Source organism: Channa argus, chromosome 1 (assembly GCF_033026475.1).
Source record: "Channa argus isolate prfri chromosome 1, Channa argus male v1.0, whole genome shotgun sequence".
In the NCBI taxonomy this organism is placed as follows: domain Eukaryota; kingdom Metazoa; phylum Chordata; class Actinopteri; order Anabantiformes; family Channidae; genus Channa; species Channa argus.
Genome location: NC_090197.1, coordinates 40,735,691 through 40,760,100, shown reverse-complemented (window position 1 = coordinate 40,760,100; position 24,410 = coordinate 40,735,691). Strand labels below are relative to the sequence as shown.

General features: G+C 40.5%; 1 protein-coding gene across 7 annotated transcripts in view; it reads left to right on the top strand.

The window, feature by feature from the left end:
• Positions 1-4,056: 4,056 nt before the first annotated feature.
• LOC137135884 (A-type potassium channel modulatory protein KCNIP2) overlaps positions 4,057-24,410 on the top strand; it is an 84,186-nt gene continuing 63,832 nt past the window's right edge. For 2 of the 7 annotated variants that reach the window (XM_067520684.1, XM_067520722.1), the window contains exon 1: positions 4,063-4,637. In XM_067520684.1, coding sequence (XP_067376785.1) covers positions 4,565-4,637 — 73 coding nt within the window. In that variant the 5' untranslated portion in view covers positions 4,063-4,564. Of the gene's footprint in view, positions 4,638-24,410 lie in introns of all 7 variants that reach the window. The other 5 variants (XM_067520712.1, XM_067520703.1, XM_067520614.1 and 2 more) reach the window with 5 other exon arrangements.

Sequence of the window (24,410 nt, the reverse complement as noted above, 5' to 3'; positions counted from 1 at the left end):
AAATCAAAGACTGAGCTGAAGCATTCAAAAAGCTTTGTAGAGATGAAGGGATGTGTCTTTAAATTAGTAGTAGCTCTTTTATTTATTTTTTTCTTCTCCACATGCTTTCCTTGGCACAGGGGAAGCCAAAGTCATTCATTTGTGAATCACATTGTGTTAGTCAGTGATTTTGCAAACAGAGACACATGAGGCATTTTGCACTGTTGGCCATCTGCACCTCCATCAAGCTGGCTAAACCCCCACTGATACCGTCTGGCAGAGAGGAGACAGGCAGCAGGTGCAGCATGACATCCAGCACTGATGATCACTCCATGTAGGCCAGGAGGGTGGCCTGAAGGGGTAGGAGACACTGAGGATCAAGCCCCATGTCACTAACACTTTCCACCCCTTGCTGAAGCACCCTTGAGCAAGGCACAGAGTCATTACCAACTACACAGATGCTGTGTGAGGAAAACACATTTTTTTCTGAAGTTCATGATGATTTATTTAGATGTGTCATGCAAAACTATGAAATTAGCAACAGTTCACAGTTTTGGCAATGAAAGAAGAGTTACATAACATCAAAGAGGGGAAAAAGTTAGTAGTGGACCATGCATGGACACATTTGTTCTGCTTGATCCTGCTGTGGTATGAAACCATATGGGACTGATGCCACAGTGCCTCTGTGTGTTCTCATCAAATTTTGAAGTGTGTGCACGTGTGTGTGTGTGTGTGTGTGTGTGTGTGTGTGTGTGTGTGTGTCTGTGTGTGTAAAATTGTGTTTAGTATGAGTATGAATCTCACTGGACATCGTCAGTCAGTCATTCAGACAGCATTGGCTGTATGACTGAGGCCAAGCTGACAGCTCTGTGCTGGAGGTCGCTGTCTGCAGAGAATAATGAAAGAAAGTGTCATTTAGATGATTGAAATGCTTTTTAATAATGCTTAACAAGGAGGGTTTTCTTTTAACTTTGGGAAGCTCTAGGCTTCGAAGCACCACCACTGACAGCTTTTTAATCTTTTTTATATCATTGTTTCTGCTGACGAGTAGAGTTGTAGGAATCCTTACCCTACTCTCACATGGAAACAGCAAATCCTTAATCTTGAATTGCGTTGTTGTCTTCAGTGATGTGGCATACTGATTTGATTCTGGCATCACTGCGGCTGTGATGTGAACACACAGACACATAAATCTTGGATCAGGGATTCCAGAGTTTTGTGCTATTAATATTCACAGTGCAGTTTGGCTCATAAGAGAGTTGCCAAGGACAAGGGAACTAACCTTGGGGTTGTTGTGAGAGCCAGAGCATCTCAACGGTTGAATGAATGTTCCTCCCTCTCTTTGCCTCTCCTTCCTTTCCAGAGTTTTTATCAATGACTTGCAGACACTAACAATATAACCTACTGTCTAAGTCTGAGTGTCTTTTTGAGCTTCAGAGTAGGAGTGAATAATGTGGTTACAATGGGCTGGAGGTTTATGAGTAGACTGTGATTAAACAGCTATTTCAGCCTTGATTTAAAATTTCCAAAGTGCAATGTGCAGCTACTCTCTCCTGCACACAAGTCAGTTGTATATAAATTGAGTGTATGTTCAATTTATGGATTGAGGAAGATGACTCAATACAGAATGGGATCATAGGTTAACACACATCAGTCATATCAATGAAAATATAAAAATCTTAAAGAACCCAGTGTTTGTAAATCTGTCACTAAAAAGATTATTACCAACAATCTTTTTACATAGAGTGAGTGAGATGGGGGACAGTAGCTGTAATCAGTAGCACGTATAACATAAGAAAAGACTTTGTTAATCCCACAGTGGGGAAATTTCAGTGTTCCAGAAGCAAAATCACGAGCACCAGATATTGCACCACCCATTAAATCAAAGATATTACCCCTTAACCTTCACCTAAATGAATATTGCACAAGAGCACAAAAAAGTTAAATGGACACAACGGTTTCTCCCATAATAACCATACATATAAAAAACAGACAAAAAAGTTCCATTTGTGTCTCTCACTGCATTGATGTGTTGTACCGTCTGATACAGTAGCTGTGGGGAGGAGTGACCCGCGATAAGCTCCCTTTATACACTGGGGATGTAACAGTCTCCATAGTGTTGTGCATGGGATGGGAGGTGTTCTCCATGATGGATGTCAGTTTGGCCAACATCTGTCTGTCTGCCACCATTTCAATGGAATCGAGCGAGCAGCCCAGGGCCAGCTTATTGAGTCTCTTCCTGTCTCCGGCCATGTTGCCCCCCCGCCCAGCACACAACGGCGTATAAAAACTGCAGAAGCCTCCACAGTGTTATAGAAAGTTTGGAGAAGTGCCCTGCTCACACTTAAGGACCTCAGTCTCTCCAGGACATCAGTGTTGTTGGACCAGGTCAGTTTATTGTTGAAACGCACACCCAGGTATTTAATAGTGTTAACAGTGTCCACAATAGACCATTGTCTTATCTTTAATGTAATCTGATGATGAAAATATGAATGCAAGCAACAAGTCACCAACAAAACAGCGGCAGACTTGCTACCCAGCTGGCATCATGCCCAGTATTCAGTTCTTAGATACAACAAGGTTGTTTGTGGGTCATTGCACAAATATGATGTGTGTGCATCCACATCTAGGTTCGTCTAGAAGTCCTGACCCCCCGCAACCCCCTCATCAATGACTCACTGATTGTCTTTATTCTGGCTCTGAATCACTAAATCCCCCTTTAACTCACCATAAATTGATCTCCCAACTTCTCCTCTCCTTCATTCTCGCACACTTTTCCTTGTGTTCATTTAGAACCCACCACTCCTTGTCTCCTTTCATTTACCACACGCAGAAATCCAATCACTGTCCAATCATCCGTATCTGTGAAAATTTTTTGTTGGTATTAGGTGACAGAAAAAGCAGGCCCTGTGGTTATTGTGTGACTCTCTCTTTACTGACAGCATGCAGGCTTCAAATGAGACTAAGATGGCGTAACATCCAACTCGTCATGACCATAACTCATGTATTTTCCAAGGTGTTTTGGTGCTTTTCAGTCATACTTCAGCCCTTAGGAGTCTGCTATAGTTTTTGAAAACTTTTGATTTTACCATAATGTACCACATTAAAAGCTGTTTACCATCAAGCCAATCATGTGACTTACTTATATTGTAAATGATCACAGAGAAACCAACCATGTAGGCAACTACATGTTAAGGCCACTCCTGCTCATGAATGAGCATGATGCCCCATCTCTGGCATCAGTGCCATGGTTGGCCACTTCTTGTGGTTGTCTGATGGGTTAAAAAGCAAATGGCAATAATTAGAGATCTGACCAGAGCTTGCCTAATGTACCGAGTCCAGAGTCATTTGTATGCGCTCACAGTGGGTCATTAATGCTTGCAAATGTAGCAATTTCCACCCAGGAATCTTTTTCATGAAACTTAACTCAAACCCACATCTTTTGTTCTGTCAGCATGAAATACATAAAATACACAATGGCCCGTTGAATCAGAAGATAGACAACAAACTGGTCTTATTGTCAACCTTTTTAGTCATGTTCTTTGGTTAGCTATTAAACAAATTCTGAGAGAGCTGAAGGGATTACTGAATCAGGAGGGACTCCAGCTCTCACCACAGAGTTTACGCCCTGGCTTTAGAAGTGGACTAGGGGCATGAACATCTAAATTAAAGAATAATTTTACCACACAGTAACAGATCAACAAAAATTAGAACAGTTCATACCAAAGATAAATGAATGGAGGCAGGGAAAGATGAAGAGCATCACTGATGCAAACCCTGATGTAATGAGGAATAATATGGCATCAAAAACAGATTGCTTGACAGATTGTGACCAAATGTCATACTGTTATAGTAAGCAAAGAAGCACGAGGCAAAGGGAGACGAAGACCCTGGGAGGGAGAGAAGAAAAGAGGAAGAAGGAAAGAAATAAGGCTTCCCACAACCCGAAAGTATTTATAGATCAGATGTAGTAAGAACTGCTGCCTGTCAGCAGCGTGCTTCCTGTTGCCGGTGCTGATGTTTCTGTACACATCAACACGGTTCTGACTCCGTTGAGAACATTAGGAGAGGATGTGACGGTGATAATAATGGCAGAGAGGCAGGCTGAGACCAGTGCACTGAGTGAGACGCTGCATGAATGAAGCAGGAATACAGCTTAATGCCACTAGGGGAACATGTAGGAAACCCACTCTTGCCACAATTCCGATTTGTCCACGTGTTTTGATCTCCCCCCAAAATATCCAGACCCTAATCATTCATTTCAAGGATTGTCATTCTTCTGTAATACCACTTCCTTGTCTCTCCGTGTGTGTGTGTGTGTGTGTGCATACAAAAGCGCGTGCCAGTCCATGAGAGAGCGCCGACCAGAAGCGCGCATGGTTCACTCAGCTCCTGGACGCCGAGAGCGCACGGCGAACCCGTCACGAGAAATACACTTACATGGGAAATTCTCTCGGCAAATCAAACATGATCTGTTCACGATAGTACACTTGTAGCCATCCTCAGTGAAAAGACATTTCTGAACCAGAATCGCCAACATATCACCTGTGTCCTACAGTTTCACATTCCGGCGCACACGGGGAAAATGAAAGCGAAAAACCGTGACCAAAGCCTGTCGGACTCCAGAGAGCTGGACGGATCCTATGACCAGCTAACGGGTGAGTGAACCGGCGTCTGAAACATCACTAGTTGTTTTATTATCGCCTGCAGAAGGAAAAAAAAAAGATTTAATATATGTGCGGGTCCTGGTCCACGTAACTTCAGGTGGCTTTGAAATGTCACAACCTGTTTGCCAGAAATCTCAACACATATTTTCATTGCGCCACAGCAAGTTTATGCAACTTTATACATTTTTTTGTTGTACTTTAATTTCAACTTCTATGATAACAAGGTTTTTCAGTTTTATTATTGTAGTTGCTGCCTCATTAAAGTAGTGAAGTGTTCATGATTCATTTTTCCTGAATAAAACCAAAGTGGCGACGAGTTAAAAAAGCACAAAACAATATATATATATATATATATATATATATATATATATATATATATATATATATATATATATATATATATATATATATATATATATATATGTGTGTGTGTGTGTGTGTGTGTGGGAAAAAACGCACATATTGAATCTTTTAATCTCACTGTTGAGTGTGGTTGCGCAAAAGATGTAATAATGTTAATGATGTCAAGGCAATGATTTTTTTCTGGTCCGGCTGAGCAATGGGAGACCACTTCATTGTCGCTGTGAAAGGCTCAGTAAAGAAAACCTGTCTGTTATATATATAGTGCCCAAATTATGGAGCAGGTTCCCTCTCACTTTCAGACAGAAACCTCTCCGATCAGCGTTTGTGGTTAGTTGTAGAAGGACCCATTTTCCCCGCTCGAAGACATCCGAGAGACCTTCATGTCATGAGGGTTGTCGAGGCAAAAGTGCAGGTTCTTTCCTTTATGTCTGCGGTGGTTTTGGGGGAAAAGCATTCGGTACGAAATTGTGCAATTATTGCCTTGCATGTGTGAGTGGGGGGTGAGTCCTCCAGCTGATATAAACAAGTGACAGGTTTATGGCGATATAATGAACGCTTTCAGCTTTGTGTGTGCTCCTTTGTGAGCTGAGGACTCTCTTGAGGTGTTTTCCCATCACCACAGCCTTCCACTCTCACATTGTAGCTCACAGGTCTCCATGCTTATGTGGGCACCGTTTGCCTGCTAAATGCCAGCTGCCCAAATAAAATCCTTCCCTTTATGACTGAGCACATATCAGGCCTCCAGAGAGAAGTTGTGCCATGTCCAGACAGCTGTGTGGCTCCAGCTTAAGGGGGACATAATAATTTGCACTATACTCAACAGAATGGAAGCTAAACAGCACGAATGTAATGCATCCAAAATTAAGAAAATATTGAAAGGCGTGTCAGTAAAACCATATGCGTTGCTGCAGACAATGTGTGGGAATCTGCAGAATCTGAGTTTATCTGCGAATATTGTTGTGTATATCAAAGCGTATGTGTGGGTGTGTTAAGAAGCGGCAACTTCACCTTCTCTAACCATTTCTGAAAGCTGAAAAAAAAACTGAATTCAAAAGCATTTACAACTGAACATAAAGTACAGTAGGTACTGTAAATCATGTCAGCCCAACCCACACAGTGGTGCCGACTGTCATGCTTGGACAAACAGTGGGTTTTGGAGAGCTTCTCCGACTCCACATCACACTGCAATCTGTTCTTTGGGCCACTATTGTCAGAGTATTGTTGAAACTTTAGTTTTGGCTCTGCAATCAGACGCAGATTAGCATATAATACACACCTGATTAGGAGATGGATGGTAGATGTTTACTAAATGTGACAGTGGAGGAGATTAAATGTTCTGTAACTTCAAGAATCAGCAATTTCCCCTTTCTCTCCTTGCCTCTTTTCAGTCCAGCTTGCTGAAATGGTCCCTTGTGTCTGACTGTCCATAGCAAGTCAACAAGTCCTTTTAAATAGTTGAACGAGGGTGAGGGGCTAAAGACGTTCAGTGTGGCAGAGCAATTTACTTCTGGCATTATTTTTTAATTCCCTTTTCAAAGCCCTGATTTCCATGGTTTATTTATCTTTGTAGGACACTGTCAACTCTAAGATATATGTGGACTTGATAGTTTTCATGGCTAATAAGGATTTTTCTTGTCAGTGTTACAAAGCTATCTGTCTTGTTTCACACTACAGAAGCAGCAGACTGCAAAAAAGTGTATTCTGTTTCTGTGTGTGTATATGTGTGTGTGTGTGAGAGACAAAAGAAGAACAGGTGACAGGTGATTTTCTGCATAATCCCCATTAAAATGAAGCAGTATATAGTGTAATGTGAGTGCATGACTTGTGCGAATGGATTCTTAAGTGGGTTTTGTGTGGGCAGGACAGCTACAGGTGAGTCATTTGTCTTACTTACAAGCAACTTGTATGAACGAGATGAGAGAGTCGGAAAGAGCGAGAGAGAGAGAGAGAATGTGTGTGTGTGTGTGTGTGTGCGTGCACTGAAAGCAAAGCTGACCTGTGTTACTTAAAGGTAGTGTGGGTGGTCTCCAATCTCCATTTTAGTGAAATGTAACCCTCTAGAAATAACTCTCTCTCAGCCTGCTACATTGTGCTGAAGCGCGCCCCACTGTGCGTGTGTTGGAGTGTGTGGTAGCCTGGCAATCCCTGTTGTGTTTAAGAGCACTGGCTGAGAGATGAAAGGTAATTATAGAAGCGTGGTGCAGTAATCTCTTCCTCCACCTCACAAGCCACACTCAAGAGAAATAATATCACCTACACACACACACACACACACACACACCTACACACACAGACACACACGCACACATACAATGCTTCTCTCCACCTATGCAAATGCAGTTATTATCTCAACCTTGCCATGCTTCCTTTACCTCAATACAGATCCGGGTAAATCAGGAGTCTTTAGCAGCCTGTCTCCCTTTCATCATCTCAAGGAGAAATTGTCAGGTTTTACCAACATTTCCAGGTATAAACTTCCTTTGCATTGTGATCAATTTGTTTTTATCATTCCGAGTGTTGTGCCACTCCTGCCTGCCAATCTGTCAAATACTTCAATTTATTATTTTTTTATCAACACTTAACTATTCATGTAAAATGGCCGAATGTAGTGGGATATTTAACATTGCTTTTGGGAGAATTTGCACTGTTGTTTGAGAGAAAATAAATCTATTTATTCATGATAATTAATGGTAAATGGCTAACCATGGAAGTCATTTTTAATGCTAAAATACAAAAAATATACAGTTCTATACTGCTGTTTGTTCAGGCTAAATCAAGAAATTCCTGGGCTATTATTAAATTATACTATCAGAAAATTCAGACTATCCAGATAGTGAAATCATGGAACCCCAGCTGTTTTGTATTATTAAAAGTTCATTTGTGAATCTGTGCACATGTACAGTTTGTGTGTGTGTGTGTGTGTGTAAAATATGTGGATTAGCAGGCAAGTTGATGTCCATTTGGATCTCCAGCAACATAGATAATACCCCCCTCCCAAAATTCTAACCTAATGAGAGAGTATAGGTGTTGAGGTAAAGCATTTTGATGATATTCAACCCAATGCACAGACTAATGCAAAGCCCCTAATGTTAAAAACCCTAATTTACATTTGTTACACCAAACTGATTCCAGGACAAAGACTGCCTTCGTAATTGAGCCTGTCAGAGGGAGTTAAGCCTAGAGTCACCTACGCACCACGACAGTTTTTGGTTAGGCTAACTTAGGCTTGTAATGGCCACTGGCTCTAATTAAAAGCCTTCACTTAATGTGTCATTACATCTGCCAGGGCATGTGTGACACACGGTGGCTCAGCAGGGATCGTCTCTGGATTCCTGGGCCCAGGTTCCTCCAGGAAGTGCTAGAATTTTGGATGTTAATTCCTACTTGGAGGAGTGCTTGCAGTGATTCACTCAGGCTGATCTGTCACATTGGTTACATCACGAAAGGAAGGAGAGAAAGAAGGGATAATGAACGGCAGTTGGGAAGGGAAGGGGCAGAGAAAGGACAGATGCAATGTGTGAGAAGATGAATTAAGTTGCAGACAGCATAGCATTTGCCAGGCAAATCCCAGCGATGCTCTTTGGTAGTCTGTAGGTGTTGTTTGCCCTATTACAGAGACTCTTCCTGCCAATCAAATCCTGCTAATGCACAACTCCTCTCCATCAGTATAGTCCTGTAATTATATCAGAACTGCCCACCTGAGATCCAAAGTTCTTACTGACGTTCAAATTTGCAGCTGGTAAGGTAAAGTAGATCAGATGTTTGCATGTGGAAGTGCAGAAGTTTACATAATTGCACATCCATCCAGCCCTGCCATCCTCCCAAAATCACTATATTTCTAAATAATCTGACTGACAGTTCCCCGTTTCAGCAGCACTCTCAGTCTTTTTTCTCTAACTATATCACACGCCTCCCCCTCACTCTGTCTCTACGCTCACAAATCACATTATATAATAATATCATATATATTCCTCTCTCTAACAGTGCTGCTTTATCTGCATCTGCTTCTAAACCACTGCCTTCACCTCTTAGCTTTACCACTGCCCGTCCTGAATGCAGACTCTTTCCCTCATCCCTGTCCTGACACATTTCAGCTACAGTCGGGCCGTAGCTTAACACAGGAAACCAGAATCAATCGTAACGAGCTTTAATCTTGACTGACTCTACGGCGAACTGGGTGATTGTTAATTAAAATAAATCCTGCTCACCTTTCCCCGATTCCATCTCTCCTTCTCTTCTTTTTGTAAACACATTCATTTAAAAGTGCCTACAGGGAGAAGAGGAAAGGAGAGGAGAAATATGCAATGGCAGTTGGGAAGACAGTGGGGATGAGGAGATTAGACGACAGCAGAGATTGAAAACACAAAATATTGGATTTTATATGTTACACATGTACAAGATTTTTAATTTTCATGTCAGTCTGACACAGTTGCTGTGTCAAAGATGTTTATCAGTGACTGATTGATTGATTGATTGAAAGTGACGGAGCCTCGTGTCATCGCTGTGTCTTTGTATCGCTTTGCTGTGCTGTCACTCTGAACATCTGATATGCATTAGAGGATGATTTTCTGTCCATTAGCCCAGCCATTCTCCATTAGAGTGACGGCCGGCACCAAGCCAAACAATGTTTCTGTGTATTACAATGTAGGTTATAACCTCTGTTCCTGTGTCTTTGCTCCATCGGACATAGTCTGTATGTGTCGTGTCTCTGTTTGTGTGTGTGTGTGTGTGTGTGTGTATAAGAGAAAGAGTCCTTTATAACCTGAGGCTTTCAGTCTCAGTTTTAAGACAGGGGGCCATTGTTGGTGTGTGTGTGTGAGTGCTGTACACAGTTGTGTAGAGGAGGTATGAAGGGTATACATCACCATCCACAAACCGTATGTAGGGGAAAGGATGTCTGCTGTCTGATGCTCTATTCTCCATTTTCTTGTTGACTACAGCACGATGACAAATTCAAGTGTGTAAGAAACTATTTAAAAAAATGTAAACTATAATTTAATTTAAACTATAATTTAATTAAATTCTTATGTTCTGCAAGTTGCATTTGATGGATTTGATGTTTTGCCATATCTGCCATTCAACTGAATATATTTAAGTTTTGCATTTGTGTTTGAAAGAAAAATAGAGAAGAATTATTATCTACATTTTGAGCATGATTTAAATTGAAAACTATTAAAGATGTTGCTGCTCCGTTTGTGCATATTCCTGAATTGCTTTGCCACATCTCACACTCTGTTTTTGCTGTAGCTGCATAGATGCGGCTTGCTCCTATCTATGGTGTTTTAAGGGCTGCTACACCATAAGTCATACACGTACAAGAAACGGTCTTAGCACAACTGTCCTCTTAAAAAATACAGTATTGTTAACTTTCTCCTCTTCTGGTCTGTATGACAAAAAAGCAGAGACAGCACAGACAAGCAGACAACAAGTGACTGAGATATAAAAGGCCTACTGAGGTCTCTTCACCTAAAGTGCGTGAGTCACAACTTTGGTGTGATTGACAGCACAGCAGTGAGTTATGAGGAGAAAGGTAGAGGTGATTAGAGGAACCCTGGGGTTTGCTCTTGTCAAAGTAAAAACTCTCATGCACTCACACAACACACATAGAGACATACACACACACTGGGTTTTGGCCTGAAGTATGGCAATGTGGGAGAGCACTGCAGCTGGTCTTACAATCAATCAGTTAGTTCTGACAGAACTTTGGACAAGGTCTAGTCAATAACACACAAGACTGCACACTAACTTACAGACACACAAACACACACACACACATATACAATATACAGTAAAGTCACAATTGTGAAATAGTGAGGAAAGAAACAACAGCGGTCAATATCTGTCAGTTAGCCTCCATGTCAGACTACACTCAATGTCTCTCAGTGGACACAATGTCTAACCGATAGCTAATCAAGCCAAGATTAATGTCTGTTTCCAGTCAGTGGTGATGAGAAGTGTTACTGTTTCAATGTCGTAGTTTCCATCTAGCAACAGAGTTATACTTGAACTGTAGATACTGAAACAGCTTCTTAATTTGGTCTCTGTGGGTAAAGTTTTACATTTTTATGTTTTTGTTTGAGGCAAAGTATTAGGTTTGATTAAAAAATCTGGATCAAGTTTTACTTATGACTTCTAGATCAAGTCAAATATTTCCCACAGAAAAATCCCTCCTAAAGGTGGCAAGAGAGCTTAAATGACTGAAGCCCTCCAAGACTAGATAGACCACACATGAACTGATTAAATACTCTCAAAAGACCTGAACTACACGACATCTTGTTTGCTCAGAAATGGTAATGAATTTACCTACAGTAGTCAAACAAATTGAGAAACACAAATACATCATCAGAGCTGAAGAAATTAAATTTCCAGCTTGACTTCTGAAGAATCCTCATCTCTGTTCTTCTTAAATCAGTGTTAAAACAATGAGTTGTGGACTGCATGGCATTGCCCCACATTATTCGCTCCTTGGCAGGCACAACTGCCCATGTTCTGGCCCAAAAGTGGCAGCCTTCATCACTGCTCCTCTGTCAGCCTGGGGCCAGGTTGTCACAGGGGACACTTCCTGACACCTTGGTCTTTATCTCTCTCACGAGACATGCTGAAGTCAGCCAAATCCTCCACAAACTAAATATGCACAGTGTAAAAAGGGTGGAAGGAAATGGGACCAATTTAGTTTTGGAGGCTACAATACAGTTCAAAGTGCTACAGTTGTGGGAGAGAAGGCTATTGAGAAATGTCAAAATGCTGAGCAGGCACTTTGGCGTGCAGCTTTGCAGGGCCGCGTCGCTGTGTGCCCTGAGTGTTGAACCAGCCTTTAGTTTCTCTCAGCCGTATTACACCCTTGTAAATTCTAAAGACGTGGGCTCTAGAAGTCCAAAACATATTTGTGTTCTTGACAATCTATTTGCTTAAATCAACTCCCTTGAACACTGTTCACTCTGGGTGTTTGCTTGTTGGTTGTGGACTTGAAAATCCTATTTTCCCCCGGCTATCTGCTGCTGGCACTGGTAAACAGATTACTCACACAGCAACCTGACATTCCATAAGTGCTTCTCCCCAGGCACCGTGGCCTGGCACCAGAACTTTAAGAGTTAATGGAGTCCACTAATCAGCACATACGGACACACACACACACTCACATACTGGCAGGTTTGATTGATTGGTAGAGTGACAGTCATGACAGCAGTGGGATTGTTACCAAACTGGAACACTGCGGCAGCCACTGACGTTGACATCAAAGGTTGATGGGAACCTAATGTCGTATATGAAGCGGAGACGGGGGAAGCGCTGAAAGGGTTGGAGGTTGATGGGGCCAAAGAGTAACGAAAGATTAACTGTTGGACAAAATAGCCTTTATTTTTCTACGCTGCTACAATATGTTTTAGACAGGGTCTTACTCAAATCAGCTCAGCTGAGATGTCATTGGATCATCGCAACATGTCCATGGCCTGCTTAGTGTAAAACTTTATTGACAGACAAATGATCAACAAACAGTCATTATTTCACTGCTATGTAAAACCTTTGATTCCTCTTTGAGGTAGTTTACTTTTTGGAGTTAGTGATCATCATTACAAAAAGACAAAATTGTACACTGGCCAACACTGTATTGAGTCAATGTAACATGCAGCTCACATATTTCCTTCTGTGATGTGAAATTTTTAGCAGTGCTGCTGTGGTGCTTAATATGGTATTTTAAGCACTGTCATGTTCATTGGAGATGGTTCTATTTTGTGCTACTAAAAGAGCTTGACTTGGGTTTCTATTTATGTTTATATGCTTTTAATTCCCCTGTCCCACACATTTTCTGAATGTGTCAGGTGCTTCTTTGTGCAACCCAGTCTTTCTGGGACCTTGGATATCACCTAACCTGCAATTTACGGTGTGACCAACAAACTCATTACATCATACACGATGCATGTTTGTCCAGGTCAAGTTTGTCTGAAGGGACACTTCCTGACAACTTGGTCTTTATGTCTCCCCTGTAGAAACATTCTCAACCACCTTCATGTAATTATATTTTTTATCCGCATTTCAGAACATTTGGGAATGCTTGAGACTATGAGATAAAAGCTAAACTTAAAAATATAAAAAATATAAAAGCTGACTGAAAATGCTTTCTTTCTATTTAACGTATTTGTAAAATTATGTTTACCATGTACTACCAAGCATGATATTGAATTGTTTTCACACTTTACTCTGCAGCAGTAATACCCTGTTTTAAGCCAGTGTGTGCAGTAATTCTAAAACCTAATGAAAGCTGTACTTGGAGAAAGTCATTGAGCAGCACCTGTCTGAAGAATGTTTTTTTTCGTTTACCATCTTTTCTGCTATAACCACAACATGTTTGTTCTAATGAGGATGAATTAAGGAGACCCAACGTGCACATTCTAATGCACACTCACAAAGTCATTAAGGAGGATAACAGTTATTAATGAGGCTGGCATATAATTCATGTGCTGAAATATGGGCCTGTTGTTGTCCTCCTGGATTTTCATGACTGAGAGAGGCTCAGTAGGATTTTGGCACCAGAGGAGACATTACTGATGGTGTGTAATGGTGCCCCTGACTCGCACTGAGCCGAATAAGCACAGTTTGGGATTTGAAGCAGTTAATTAAACTTTATTTTTATGTGTGTTAAAAAGCCTGGAGTTTTCACGATGCTTTAACAGGCCAATCATACTTAGTTTATTATATTCACTGTAGTGTGGCCGTGTGTATGCATGCAGGAAGTAGCGCTTTTATCCTTTCTTTCATTCCTGTCCTTGTCTTCTTACTCTTCACTACTTTATTTATCGGTTTAACTGTCAAAACTGTGATTTTAGGTGGTGATGGCTGATGAGAAATCCTCTGCTGGAACATAAAATGAACTGCTCTCCAGTAGCCACTGCTGTTTTTCCAGATTGATAAAATCAGTGAGCTACCAAAACTTGCTTATTAGAAGACAGTACATTCAGGTAATTGCCAAACTTCACCTAAGGTTAAATAACCTTAATTCCATATTGTACATACCTTCAAAGAAGGAAAGAAAATTACAAATTTCAACTCTTGATGGCAGCATATAATTTTCACTTAAAAAAAAACATATTACTAACTTTAAACAATCTGATCAGTTTTCCAACTTTGATTTGGGGGCATAGTTTTGAAAAGGGCAAAAAGTAGGTATTTTATTTTCTCTAATGGTTGTAAATATTAATTAGGCTAAAAGGTCATTGCAAAGGTCAAATTTGAAAGGAATTAAGTGGATTCAGGGATTCAGTGAATTTAATCCTGGATCACTTTTTGACAAAATGGCATCAAATGCTAACCCATCAGCATTAATCATTATTGTGAACTTTCTGTATTGAAGGGTTATTTGTGTGTGGTGGAATTATTCATACAGGGAAATATCCTCACAGCAGGGATGTTTGTGTCAATGTGTTTAGTACTATCTTATTGATATTCAGGAGTAAACGTTCATGTTAGGGAGCAATTAGACATGACAAGGAAGAGGTAGATGTCTATGGTCGATTTTTCTCACCTTTTCTTTCACCTTCAATTTTCACCCTCCATCTGTCCTCTCCCACTTGTTCACCTCCTATACCACACTCATATGGATGAGAGGCAGCATAAACAATGTGGTTTTACTGCACAGAAGTCTCCTTTTCAGAGGTGAAAAAGGTCATTAAAGCAGGTGTTAAGTTATTAGTTCCAGTACCACCTTTCATGCCTGGGGGGGTGCACTAGTCGTGACTGAACTGGGGAGATAGATGGGAAGTGATGATGTGTGTATGTATGCATTATGTGTATAGGACTTGTTTGTTACTGAGGTAGATTTATTCATGTTACCCCCTCAGCTAAGTGAGAGCAACAGGGTAAACACAGATTAAGGTTATATAGTTAAAGCAGCGAAACATAAATGTCCTACTTTACTGTCAGCCTTTATATATGCAAGAGATGAGTCAGCCTTAAAAAAAGCATAAGAGAAAATAACAATTAATGATAAATAATTTAGGGATGTTACTCTTCATGCATTGTGCTGTGAAGTGACTTACACAGCACAGGCAGACCATCTGCGGTACTTCCAGGGTGAATCATTTCCAATGCAACGAGATGCTTTTTATTGTGCCTCCAAAGTAATAAATGTTTAAATTTTCAGTCTGTTAATTGTGAGAAATGCCGCTTTACAAAAAATTTGCAAAATAACTTTATGCTTATGTTCACTCCTTATCAGGTATTCTGTTAATTATTTTCTAATTTTTCTTTATTTCTGCTATATTACTGTTAACTCTTTATTTACATTTTGAAACCAGAGCTATTTGCATTATCAGTTTGTTTTGAATCAGATATGCTTCCAGTATTGTTTTGTAAGACCTGATAGCAATTATTGTTGTTCTTAGGCTAATGTCTTTGTTTTGTGTTAACAGGAAAAGTTTCAAAATCTCCTTTTTTGTCCTTGCTGCTTTCAGTTTTTAAGCTGTGCTAAATTTGTGATGACAAAGAAACAGAGGGCGTTCTCATGTCTGAAAAATTAAGCACGTAAAAACCACCTACAGAGAAAACTGCATTATTTACATACAGGCTGATTATCTTGAGCACATGCACACATACTGTGCAGTGATTTGTCACACTTGACATAATCAAAATATGTAGGCCTAAGTTATTTGCTTGTATTAAAATTGGCCAGTATATTTGAATCAAATTTGTTTATATTCCCAAATACTGATAATACCAAAAATGTCTAAGATGGAGGGTGTTTGTATGGGTGCTGTCCAACGTACATTTAACAATCTGCATATTGGCACAGTCTGTGATAACTATGACCTCATCTCATACAGTGATGGCAGAGTTCAGTCATTCACTGAATTAATGTGCTACAATGAGCAACTCTGGCTTGTTGAATTTTCCCCCTAATTCCTGTGCGTATGCTAGAAAAATGTTTGAGCTGAAAGTAGAGTGGATCAAAGATTCATGGTTAGCTGTGTGTGTGTGTGTGTGTGTGTGTGTGTGTGTGTGTGTGTGTGTGTGTGTGTGTTTGTGTGCATGTCTAAAATAAGGGAGAACAGAGCCAAGGATAAAAATTCATATAGAGGCCCTCTCAGTTGTCCCTCTTTGTGTCTCCTGGCCTCAGATCCTTTATTCTCTGAACCTTTCGTATTTCTAACAGACCCTTGTGCAAAAAAGGAAACATCTAATATGTATTATAGGGGTGAGCAGCAAGATAAAACTCACACTGCCCCACAAACACAGTGTTAATGGGCAACACCAGTTTAATAAGCTCAGAAATTAAATTCTGTGACAAATGAAATAACTTTAAATGTGTGCGTTTTTATTCAAGAAGCTTTGCAGGCATTGAATCAAATCAAAGTTTTTTGGACTGAGGCAGCATCCATTTAGTGAGTAGTAGAGCCTAGAAGCACACTAGGCAAACACACACATTGGACACTAGAGGTGAGACTGATGCCTGTTGATCTGTTTATTCAGAACTATAATGCCACAGCTGCTCTCTGTCACCACCTCCAAGCAGCTAGAACAGACCCTCTGTCAGCACTCGCCTGCCTCTTAGTGTGGCTTTATACCAGCATAATGCTTATGGGAAATATTTTTAGCATCTTCCTCATTTTGTCCTTGGATGTAATGCTACATTAGAAAGGTGGAGAGAGAGGACGGGGTCGATTAGTTCATTGAATCTTACAGATGCTCCTAATAAACTCATTCTACGTGAATGGAAAAACAATGGCACTTCAGAGTCATTATGAGCAGCACATCAGTAACATCTCAGCCAGTTTGATTTCAAAAAACTGATATTAATCCAGTCTAGTCTGTTGACTTGCAGCTCAATGGCTCAATAAAAAAAGATTTACTTGCAATGTTATGTGTGCAAGCTAATGATAGAGACATACCATTAAAACTTTTTAGCATGCTGTGCTCACATGCTCACTACCCACAGTAACCCTGGCACAGGACACTTTAGGAATATTGGATTGTAATGCCAGGTCTTCTCTGGTCTTTTCTCCTCTTTTTTCACCCAAACTATCACAGTAACACTCATTTTAGGCTGAGGAGAATAGATGCAGGAGTTAATAGGGTGACTTTGGCTCATTTGGTAAAGCAGTTATCCATGAACTGCACGGTCCCAATAGGGATCAATAAAGAAGCCATATTTTAAAAATGGGTGTCTGGCTAATGATACATACATGACTTACAATATTCTGTTTAACATAATACTTTGTTTGTATATATCTGTTGCTTATTGGTCTGGGTTTGAATTTGAAGACAACAGGTTGATTTCAGTGGGCTTTGACTGATAGACTGCATAATACTGTTATTTGGTTGCCCCAAAATAGACTGTGTGTGGTAGGTTGTGAAGTGGATTTAAAGCTACAGTATAATCTTTGAATATTTAGGAAATATGATTTAAAAAGACTTACAGAACAACACTGGCAGTGGTGCAGAAATATTCACTACAGAGAATCTTTGAGTGAGCTTCGCCTGTTTAACCAGTGTGTTTTGCAGCATTCTCATCTTTTTTGTAATTTGATCATGACAAATACCTAACGTGCTGAGTGTAGTGGAAGGTAGAAGAGCATAGTGGAGCAGGGGCAGGGAGTCTAATGCTAGCACTAGCTGTAGCTACTCTGGATTTTGGCTAAACTCTATGGTAACTTCAGTACAGGACACTGTATACAGTGAGATGTATCTCATATTCTCAGCATCTGTCCTGCAACTCTGGTCTTTGAAGGAATGGTTCACGCTGTAACAAATCTCTTACATTAGATATAAATCAATGCGTGCAGCCAATTTCAATCTCAGGAATCAGTGCATGTGGGACATGTGTGAGTAGTCGCATTATGTGTGTGTTTGTGCCCTAAAGTCAGTGACAGAGACTGTTACACCTGTTTCAGAGTGAAACTGTTTCTCATTTCTCTATGTTTTGCTTTCCTTTTTAGGAGACAGTCAGTGAAATGTACACGAAGGAAAGACTCTGACAGAATGTGTGTGTGTGTGTGTGTGCGTATGTGTGTGCGCTATGCACTCGACAGAGACAGAAAAAACATACAGGTGTATGCTCCTGCTTCCTACTTTGCTGTGGCTTCACAGCAGCAGAGATGAATTGTGGGCAGAGATGAATTGTTCCCTCTATGTCTGTTTCATAGCAGCTTTTTAACAATCCCCTGCACTGCTTTTCACTTAGTGTTGAGTTAGACAGCCAGTCTAAAGATAGAATGGAATAATGACGACTTTGCTAGTGCTCTGCTCTAATAAGCAATGATTGGTACTTTGTGCTTTTTTTTTTAATGGATCAAACTTTGCCATAAGTATCACAGAGTCAAGCCTCTTGATAAACTGGGTTGTGAATATAACCATGGCTGACCAAACTAAAGCTACGCGAAGCAGTGATTGCACAGTGCAAACACACCTTAAAATTCAAGGCGGAATTTCATAAATTGTCACCTGAAGTGTGTGGGTATGTGTCCGTACAGCAGGAAAGTGACAGGAAAGTGGCAGCTGCTTTGACTGCCGTGAACTGAAGAAGTAAAGTTCAGTTGAGAGGGAGAGGAGGACAGAGAGGTGTAGTGACATGCTGGTCAGAGCTCTCTCCTGGAATAAACATGAAATGATGTGTCCGTCGGAGCTGAAGATCCCCACTAATGCTGATAGCCCCATTTGTCTCTCATTTGTTAGTCAAAGTGCAGGGCGACTTGGCTCTGTAGGAAATCCTCCTCCCCTCTCCCTCCCTTCTTTTCATCCCTTTCTTCCCTGCCTTTTTTTTTTTAAACCTGCATTGTGGCAGTGATGACAGCCCACTCAGCTATGACAATAATCCCCTCTCCACTGTCCTCATCCTCAACCTCCTTTATCAGCCCCCTTGCCCTCAGCCAGCTCGACAAAAACTGTTTTCTGCCACAAAACAATTGCTGTGTCACAGTGTCAAAGTATAGGTTTCCACACAAATCAATCAAGTAGGAGCACTTTTCACACTGTATTATGGATGGAAGTGATATGCTTTAGTGCTGTCAGAGATACACAAACACATGGACAGACTCTGTCACAGAGCAGAGTGTTTTGCTTGCAGTTTGATTTCTTAATACCATGCTTCTCCAAGATCCCAGCCTCCCCTCTGATCAGTCAGAGTTGATGTGTATTTTGATGTCACCCTTAATACAGACATTTTTCAGCAATTATGCACGCACTCTGATCATAGCTTTATAACAACATATATGAAGATACTGTGTGAAATGAATTAATATCGTTTTGAGTTTAGCAGAAATTTCTGCCAACCTGACCTTCAAATTAGCTTTATACATTATACTCTCTCCTTACCTTTTGTAGCCAAAGCTGTTTGTGTTGGGATGCACTGTTCAGAAAATAACAGGCCAGTTCTCTTATCGCGAGTCATACTTGCATTGTTAGACTTACAAATGCCAGACTTGAGTTTTCATCTATGATTGTGTCTTTCTGACCTTGCTGAAGTTTGGCATTTTTAGTATAGCACTTTGAAAAAAATATAGACAGATGGGAAACAGGGCTGGGTAATGGCACAGGCTAATGCCCCAATATGAAAGTACAATTTCAAACACACACACACAGAAATGTGCACAGAGACATGCACGAGGACACATAGTCCCTGTGTAGGTCTTATAAAACTGTGACATTTCTCCACCACACACCTCTCTCTCCTCTTCTCTCATCTTCTCCTCCTCTGCTACTATTCAGCTGCACCCTGATCGGGGAGCCTGTTTGTCTTATCGCCCTCTGCCAGCTGTGGTTTGGATTTGGGGATCCGAGGGTCTCTCCCTCCCTCAGCTCCTCCCGTGCTAAAAGACAGGGGGACAATGATTTGGCATGCTTTACACAAACTCATCAGCAATTATAGCATGCAACTAGACACATAAAGACACACCAACACTGACAGATATGATGCCGATACACAAATGCACACACTTGTGGAGCTCATCCAGATGTCATGGCTGCTACATTGTGTGGCAAAATAATAATAATATTGAAGAGGAAATATTGTCCAATTCCTTTCAGCTGGCTTTTCCCCTTTATACTCTCATTAGAGTCTGTAAAGCCACCTGCCTGTGGCTGTTAATGAATACATCCACTCTCCATTCACCCATTCTCTTCACTCACTTAAGCACCTTAATGAACCACCTGTACAGTATCTTTGTCTATGCACGTGTGTGTGTGTGTGTGTGTGTGTGTGTGTGCTGTAAAGATATAGAGAAAGAGAGAAAGATATCTAAACTGCTTGAGGTGTCTCAAGTGCCTCCTGTGTACTGTATGTGAGACAATTATCTTTACTTACCTCTCTCTTAATGACTACTTTGAAATAAGCAAGGTGGAACAGAGGTAACTCTGGCAACAAGCACATGCCCTGTTGTGTTTGTGCAAGAGGCCAAAGGTTGGAACAAACTACTGAGATGAGTCTGGCAAAGAAATGTACCCAAATTTGGAAAGAATTCAATTTCCCACTCACAGCCATTCCAGCAGATAATTTGCCTTATTTTTCATGTTTGTATTATTAAAAGCATGCTTATTGCTTATTTCCTTTTATTTGCCCACATTTAATGAAAAAGACAGCTGTCTTGAAAGAGAATAAAAAGGATTACACAGCATGCAGTAGCGCCACATTATCTGGGGGATCTCTGTCTTGTATTTATAAATGTGTGTAATGTAATAATGAAAGTATCATAGTATTCATAATCTTGACTGATGACATACTTACGTTTTTTTGTGAAGCCAAATGTTAGTTAAAGCCCCTTACAGTAGATGATCTTGTGTTGTGTTTACGCTCTTCTTGAACCAGCAAGATGCTACATTTATTAGAATTTTTATACTGTATGAACAACAAAAACTGGCAACAATTTGAGGGTTATCCCTCATAGTGACAGAAACATTGTCAGCAAAGCAGCTATTTGGAGATATTACCAACTGTATCAGAGAAAATTCTGATAAACCACTATATACTACTGTATATGTCAACATTTAGTAATCTACAGACCCATGTATAGGAGGCAGCACAACAAAGAAAATATTCTCTTTTTCAGCTTCTACAGCCCCTTGTGGCCAAACATGTCTTAATGCTACTTACATTTCCAGCTTCAGTATGTTCAGTAGGATGGAACAGATTGCCTTGAGAAAAAAAGCTAAACCTTTTGCCTCAACTGAAGTTAGTAATTGGACTGTCTTTCAAGATTTTTTTCAGACACGCTTGCCCAGACCTGCCTAATTAAGCCCACATAAACCTCTGACAGTTTCTCATCCCTTTTGCTGTGCTCTGATCTTTTCTAACAAATTTGAGGTTTTAACAGATAGTGGTGGAGATGCGGCTGACAATAATACCTTTGTTTATGCTGGTCTCCACACCACTTTCAAATTATTTGAACACCAGAGGCAACAGTAAGTATCCATTGGAAAATAATTCCCTTTGTCTCTCAGCATTGCCACAGATGTGTTAAAATGTTTGAAATCTCCCAAGTTTAGACAGTCTAGTCCTACTAAAACCAGCTGGATTGTGTGTGTGTGTTTCTTTTGTGTATTTCTTTTCTTATTCAGAATGTTTCTTTGACATGTATATATGTCAACATTGTGATCATATTTTCTTCAATTGCTTTATGCAGCCTGCCAAAAATCGAGCAATGGCTTCATATAAAACTCTGAGATTAGGATGTGTCAGTTCTCTAAACACACACACACACACACACACACACACGTACACACACACACTGTGTGTATTTATGTTCTCTCCGTACTGAGGGTGTTGCCAAGCCTGTAATGTCTCTGAGGTGTTTGCGTAGATAAAGGTCATCTCAACAATTAACCTTGTGTGACGAGTGAGGGAGCAATATCAACAACAAAACAGCCGCTCCTCTGTAACTGCCAGTGTGTGCCTAAACAAACACAGACATACATACCTATAGGCTAGGCAAACAGTCACCTGGGCTTTGATTTCCGCTGTCCTGTGGCTTTGAGGGTTGAGGTTTGTGACGTAGTTCATCGTATCCTTGATGCCTGCCTGAACACAAGACTGGATCTGACAGAAAACCAACAGAATAGAAGAGCTGTACCTGCTTCGAGCACTCGAGAAAGGACAATACACCTGCAGCCAGCAGCTTGGGGTCAAGTTAGCTTTGTTATTAAACACCCGCTGGGCTGTTACAGGGCTCTGGCTTCCATTTCTCTTGGGTATCTGAGATCTGAAATCTGGCTGGGGTTAGTTAGGAGGTAAAATAGATGGTGAAGAAGTAAAACACCTGCACCTGATTTTATTAAATTGATTAAAAGGTTTGACAGACAGAGATTAAGCTGGCTACAAGTTGATTAGCTGATTTAGTCATAATCAAACACACCTGTTGATGATGAGTGACAAAACCCTTTTTCAACCTTTATTTAACCATAGCTTCGCAAAATTTTGTACATTGCCATCTGTCAGCCACCCATTCTTACCCCCCCATGACTCTAAGCTTCCCACTGGGACCAAGAGTCCTTCCTGCAGTGCTTACCAAGATCTGCTCCAACATTAGGCCAAGCAGGATCTAGAATTGGCATTTGAATTTATCTAATGAATCACAAAGTCTTATCCTACTCGATTTTGATGAAGAACTGGAGCTCATTTCATCTGTCCTTGGGCGAGAGGCAGCATCCACCCTGGACAGGTCTCTGGTCTATTTCAGGACCAACACAGAGAGAAATACACAGACAGAACCATTCACACTCACATTTACACCTACAGTCACCAGTTAACATAACATGCATGTCTTTGGACTGAACCCAGAGAAAACCCATGCAAGCACAGGAAGAACTTTCAAACTGTGAGTCAGCTGTGCTAGCCATCCTTCCACCGTGCTACTGATAGTGAAAAGTTCTGAGGAAAAACAACTTACTGTATGTTGTCATTTGTATTACTCCTATAATCTCAAATTTACTTTTCTAAATTGTTTCAAAATTGTCACATGCTTTATGAAAAAGAAATACTGTGGTCAGTCAGGGATGATTAGTGCTGAGTCTACAGCCTTGTGGGTAAACCTTTAAATCCTCCAGACATACACAAACTTAGCAAAGAAGTACTGTATGTTAACTATGATACCAATAATCGACACTGGTGAGAGGCAGGTATGTGTGTGACCTTAGCCCCTCTGTTACTCACTGGCATTTCCACAGAACCAGTGCAGCACATACAGCTGTTTCCAGTACATTATCTTTTTCAGCCTAAAATATCATCCTGCCATTTGATATAAAACGGTAAAATCCAATGGCTATTAGCTAATGATAATCAGCTGTACAGTATCTTCGAGAGACTGTAAAGATTCTCCGTCACGCAGGTCATGGATGTTCCAAAGGGTGCTGCTTAGTGGCAATTGGAACTTGATGAAATGCTTTATAGTATGAATGACTGTGGAACCACCTCAGGAGTGATGAAAGAATTAAAATGTAAGTGTTTAATCAGGTGTTGTAAGTCAATTATGCCTCATTTGAAATAACCGTCTCACTCAGTGTTTTCATTGGCCACAATTTTGTTCTTGAGAAATTCCATTTTCTGTGATTTACGTTGACTATGGCATGCTAAAAACCTTTGTACAAATAGTATGTGGCCATTGTGTACACCCAAATCCAGATTACATGACACGTGTAACACAACATTTTATGCATACTTCATACATTATGTAATGTAAATCACCAGTGTACATATTCAAATGGAGACTTCATAAAGAAAATAAATTTTATCATATGTATGTATGTTTCTTTTCTTTACCTCTTTCACTACACTACAATATGAAATACAGCAGCATGTTTAAACCTGCTCTGTGGAGAGCTGATCTCCAAAAGTAACGAGACAGCAAAGTCTAAAAAACTCTGTTGCACACACAAAGTAGGTGGCAGAATGGCCTTTTTGCGCAAATGTCACACGCTGCTCTTTTTTCCTGCCTTTTAAATTATAATCTTTGTGTCTCCCTAATAGAGTACCGCACACCTACATACAAACCTACCGATTTTTTGATATCTGTGCTCTGTACTTGTCAAGTATCAGAGCAATTATTTTATTATTGACATGGATTTTGTAATGCCATTGCAACTTCACAACTTACAAATTACAGCTTTAGACCTAGCCTCTTATACCTTGATGAGCATAAGAAGAACCCCGCTCCTAGAAAGACTGTGTATATAATGCAGTGAGTCATTCCTTACATTACCTTTAAACAGATAGGGGCATTACAGATTTTACTCGCTGTCGGAGGCATGACACTTATTCCCCCTGTACTAGATCCTCTGCTCACCGCGTGAGTGTTTTTTCGCCCACTCGTTTTTAGTCTATCCAGTTTTTTGAGCTTGAACAGTGCTTTGTGCGTGTGTGTATTGTACTTTTGGGATAGATCTCATGTCTCCAAGAAGATATATACTGCATAGAAAAAAAATAAT